Genomic DNA, 4,985 nt, shown 5'->3' with positions numbered 1-4,985 from the left:
TCTGCTTCAGCCTCCTGAGTAGCTGGGATTACCAGGGCTGTCCACTGCGTCAGGCTAATTTTGTATTTTTAGTAGAGATGGGTTTTCACCATGTTGGCCATGCTGGTCTCAAACTCCTGACCTCATGATCAGCCCACCTCAGCCTCCCAAAGTGCTGGGATTACAGGCGTGGCACAAAGCCCAGGCTTTTTTTTTTTTTTTGACAGTCTCACTCTGTTACATAGGCTGGAGTGCAATGGCGTGATCTCAGCTCACTGCAACCTCTGCCTCCTGGGTTCAAGCAATTCTTTTGCCTCAGCCTTCCAAGTAGCTGGGATTACCTGCACCCACTACCACAGCTAGTTAAATTTTTGTATTTTTAGTAGAGATAGGGTTTTGCCATATTGGCCAGGCTGGTCTCCAACTCCTGACTTCAGATGATCTGCCCACCTCGGCCTCCCAAAATGTTGAAATTACAGGTGTGAGCCACTGCCCCTGGCCAAAATCTTAAGAAGTTCTTTGGTTCCACAATTCTTCCATCCTGCTTGCATGGCCTTGCATTCATGCTGTATCCATGGTCCCCATAATGGCATACATGACAAACTGAAAGCCCCTTGACTGCTTGGTGTTTGGCGCTCTCATTACCACACAATCTCTGAGTGTCCCCATTGTTTAAAATGGCTTCTCAGACTCTCATCAGTTGTTTCTTTTTCTTTCCTTTCTTTTTTTTTTGGGACGGAGGCTAGCCCTGTCACCCAGGCTGGAGTGCAATGATGCGGCACCTCCACCTCTTGGGTTCAAGCGATTCTTCTGCCTCAGCCTCCCAAGTAGCTGGGATTACAGGTGTGTGACATCACCGCCTGCTAATTTCATCAGTTGTTTGAAAGCCCGGTCCTCTGCTGAAGAGCTTGATCCATAGCTGTTCAGGCTCATAATGACAACGAAAAGACAGACTTTAATTTTAATTTTTGAAATAGGGACAGGGTGTTACTATGTTGCCTAGGCTGGTCTCGAACTTTTGGCTTCAAGAGATCCTCCCATTTTAGCCTCTCAAAGTGTTGAGATTACAGGTGTGATCCATTGTGCCTGTCCAGAAGACAGACTTTCAGGATTCTTCCTCAGCAGATTCATAGGGAAAGGAATAAACGAAGGAACATATCTTGCAGATTGGACTTTCAAAAGCCCTTTAAGGCTATGAGGCCAACCCAAGGACTTGTCATCAGATTTTGCCTGCAATACCTATGCATTTAGGTGAATTCCTCTTTTCTTAAGAGGATAAACTATCTTAAGCCCCAAAGTGTCTTAAGGTTTCTGAGCCTGCCAGAAGTGACATTCCTTACTTAGTTATAAGCCAGACTTCAATGGCTCCAAAAGTGAGGCTTAATTCTTTTTTTTAGGTTTTTTGTTTTTTTGAGACAGTCTTGCGCTGTCGCCAGACTGTAGTGTAGTGGTGAGATCTCGGCTCATTGAAACTTCCTCCTCCCGGGTTTAAGCAATTCTTCTGCCTCAGCCTCCGGAGTAGCTGGGACTACAGGCGCGGGCCACCACGCCCAGCTAATTTTTTATATTTTAGTAGAGACAGGGTTTCACCATATTGAGCAGGATGGTCTCGATCTCCTGACCTGATCCGCCCGCCTTGGCCTCCCAGAGGGATTACAGGTGTGAGCCACCGAGCCTGGCCAGCTTAATTCTTTAAAGTTGGTCATCTCTGAAAATATGACATATGTATTAAAGTCTTGGCAATAAAACCAATGTCTCTAATTGTGTAGTTACAACATGATCAAATTCATGATGAATTTATGCATAATTACTATATTGTCATGAAAATAAGACTATTAATAGTTTCTGAATTCTGGAGGGATCACATAGGGAGAAAAAATTAAGTTTTTTTTTTTTTTTTTTGAGACGGAGTTTTGCTTTTGTTACCCAGGCTGGAGTGCGATGGCGCGATCTCGGCTCACCGCAACCTTCGCCTCCTGGGTTCAGGCAATTCTCCTGCCTCAGCCTCCTGAGTAGCTGGGATTACAGGCACGCACCACCATGACCAGCTGATTTTTTGTATTTTTAGTAGAGACGGGGTTTCACCATATTGACCAGGATGGTCTCGATCTCTTGACCTCGTGATCCACCCGCCTCGGCCTCCCAAAGTGCTGGGATTACAGGCTTGAGCCACCGCGCCCGGCCTAAAAATTAAGTTTTATCTTTGTTCACAAAGGTATATTTTACCAAATTGCTGTAAGCTATACAGAGCTTAAGAGAAAATAAAAATATTCCTTAAATTTGGGAAACATGTTAAAGAATGCGCAATGTTGGCCATAAAATGGAATGAGTTCTGATGCATGCTGTTAACATGGATGAACCCTGAAATCAATGTGCTAAATCAAATAAATCCAACACATAAAAGGGCCTATATTGTACGATCCTATTTCTAGGAAATGCCTAGTATAGAATAGACAGAAATGTTAGTGTGCCAGAGAATGGGAAAATCAGGGGTTGGGGGCGACAGCTTAACAGGTACGGGTTTTTTTTCCGGGTGATGTAAAGGTTCTTGAAATACTGGTAGAGATGGTTGCACAACCTTACGACTATACTAAAAGCCACTGAATTGTACCTTTTAAAATATTTTAAGTAGTGAGTTGTACATTAGGTAAATTTTATCTCAATTTTTAAGGTGAGTTAAGAATGTTACAGGGTATGCCCTTTCTCCCAAATAATTGAACGAGGTAGAAAAAAAAATGGAAAACATAAAATGGCGGCGGCCCAGATTGGATCACGTGACCGCCATTTCTTTCCTTCCCACCCACAGGAAAGCCCTTCCTTCAGAGCAAGCGCAAGACGTATAGCCCCGCTTATTGTTAAGCGAGACCAAGGCAGCCCTTAGGCGCGCTCTATTTCTCGCTTCGTAGCGAAAGGGACAGGCGTACTGAGCGGTCACGGGAGCGCGCACGCAGAACGTCTGCCAGTAAGTGCCGTTCCTCTGGGAGATGTGGAGGAGGGGAGCGGCGTGGAGGAAGAGGGGGAAGTTGGCGCATGCGCTTAAGGCTGACGGGTTTGAAATGGCTTCGATGTTAGCCGGGACCCGATTCAGGTGAAGGACTGGTCCGCGCGGTTGGAGAAGTGGGCGGCCAGGTCGGGGCTCTTGACATCCTGTCGGATCCGTGGAAGGGCCAGGAGCTATCGTTTGTGTAGCGCGGCGGCCCCGGGCGGCGACGGTGGGGCTCTTGTGGGACTGGGACAGGAGGGACGAGGTCCCTTTTGTGCGGGTCGGAGCAGGCCCGGCGCGGCCAGCCCCTCCCCCCACCCCACGGCTTCTCAGGTGTCCCCAGCGCCCCTCAGCCTCGGCCTGGCGGTGCTGCCGTCCACCGCCCATTGCTCTCGAGCCGCTGCGGTTTTAGCCTCCTGGTCCGCCGGCCCGGGGCATCATGGTGGCTTGCGGCGGCGTGGGTCTTGGGGAATAGAGGCTTTCTCCGTGCGGGGTAAACCAGCCCAGGGCTCTCGGGATCCCCCTGTGGTGGGCGCTTCTTCGAGTGTCGTGGGGCGGTGGGTTCTGCCTTCCGTCCCCTGTGGCCCGCACAGAGCTGGGACTGGAGGAAGATGGACGACCCGGCTCTGGCCCTTGCGAGTCGCGGCTGCCGGGGAGGGGGTGCGCGGGTGGAGAATCTTCGCCTTTTCTGGTTTGACTTGTGGGGAGGGGTCTTCGCAGTGGTTCTTTAAGGGACAACCGTTATCTCAACGGCGTTTTCCCTTGAGGTCAGGAATGGAGAAGAACCCCCCCCCCACCCACCAGTTAATTCTCTACTCTGGAAAGTAAAGAGATGTTCGTTATTTAAATAATATCTTTACATACCTGTGATGGGGATTTTGCCTCAATTATCGTTATTGGTTTTAACCTTACTGCAGCCTCTCTCCCCACCCATTGCCAGAAAAAACACGCTATATTTCCTATAAAGTTATGAACTTTTTGTTAACAATTGGGTAGATACAGCAGATGGTCTTCCATTTCACTGTAACAATTTGTAGTCGGAGAAAGGAGTGCTTTTTGTGAGTATGCCCTAATGTTATCTGGTAAAATAGGTCACTCCCGGTGATCTATTTGCTGTTAAACGTTTTTGCTGCATTTTGGATGTTCATTTGCCCTTTTTCTACTTAGAGTTGTTATTTCTACTGAAATCTACGAGGATGTCCTTGACACATTAAACATTTTTTTCTATTATATCCTTTTGTGATGTCTGTAGCTTGGTTGGACTTTAAAATGTGGATCCTTTTTTTGATAGATCGATGGTATAGAAGACAAACAAGGGAAGATTTTTTTCCTTTGGCATCATGGCTCAGTTTGGAGGACAGAAGAATCCACCATGGGCTACTCAGTTTACAGCCACTGCGGTGTCACAGCCAGGTCAGGCTACTAAATACATGTACTGTAAATGTTTGTGGGGGACCTGTTAAAACTACGTGAATTAGGGCGGAGCGTGGTAGCTCACGCCTGTAATCCCAGTACTTTGGGAGGCTGAGGCGGGCGGATCACGAGGTCGGGAGTTCGAGACCAGCCTAGCCAACATAGTGAAACCCCACCTCTACTTAAAATACAAAAAGTATCTGGGTGTGGTGGTGAACACCTGTAATCCTAGCTATTGAGGAGGCTGAGGCAGGAGAATTGCTTGAACTCAGGAGGGGGAGGTTGCAGTGAGCCCAGATGGTGCCACTGCACTCCAGCCTGGGCGACAGAGCGAGACTCCGTCTTAAAAACAAAAACAAGGCCGGGCGCGGTGGCCGTCTTAAAAACAAAAACAAGGCCGGGCGCGGTGGCTCACGCCTGTAATCCCAGCACTTTGGGAGGCCGAGGCGGGTGGATCACGAGGTCAAGAGATCGAGACCATCCTGGTCAACGCGGTGAAACCCCGTCTCTACTAAAACTACAAAAAATCAGCTGGGCATGGTGGCGCGTGTCTGTAATCCCAGCTACTCAGGAAGCTGAGGCAGGAGAATTGCCTGAGCCCAGGAGGCGG

The 4,985-nt window shown here is 48.5% G+C and overlaps 1 protein-coding gene across 4 annotated transcripts in view; it reads left to right on the top strand.

The window, feature by feature from the left end:
• Nucleotides 1-2,922: 2,922 nt before the first annotated feature.
• The window catches only part of CCAR1 (cell division cycle and apoptosis regulator 1), an 86,309-nt gene continuing 84,246 nt past the window's right edge, over nt 2,923-4,985 (top strand). For 3 of the 4 annotated variants that reach the window (XM_017548943.2, XM_017548942.2, XM_017548944.2), the window contains exons 1-2: nt 2,923-3,067; nt 4,254-4,375. In XM_017548943.2, coding sequence (XP_017404432.1) covers nt 4,303-4,375 — 73 coding nt within the window. In that variant the 5' untranslated portion in view covers nt 2,923-3,067; nt 4,254-4,302. The other variant, XM_037745864.1, reaches the window with a different exon arrangement.

The sequence above is a fragment of the Cebus imitator genome, unplaced genomic scaffold (assembly GCF_001604975.1).
Source record: "Cebus imitator isolate Cc_AM_T3 unplaced genomic scaffold, Cebus_imitator-1.0 Scaffold215, whole genome shotgun sequence".
NCBI classification, from domain to species: Eukaryota; Metazoa; Chordata; class Mammalia; order Primates; family Cebidae; genus Cebus; species Cebus imitator.
The sequence above is the reverse complement of the archived record's forward strand: the minus strand, read 5'-3'. Positions and strand labels throughout refer to the sequence as shown.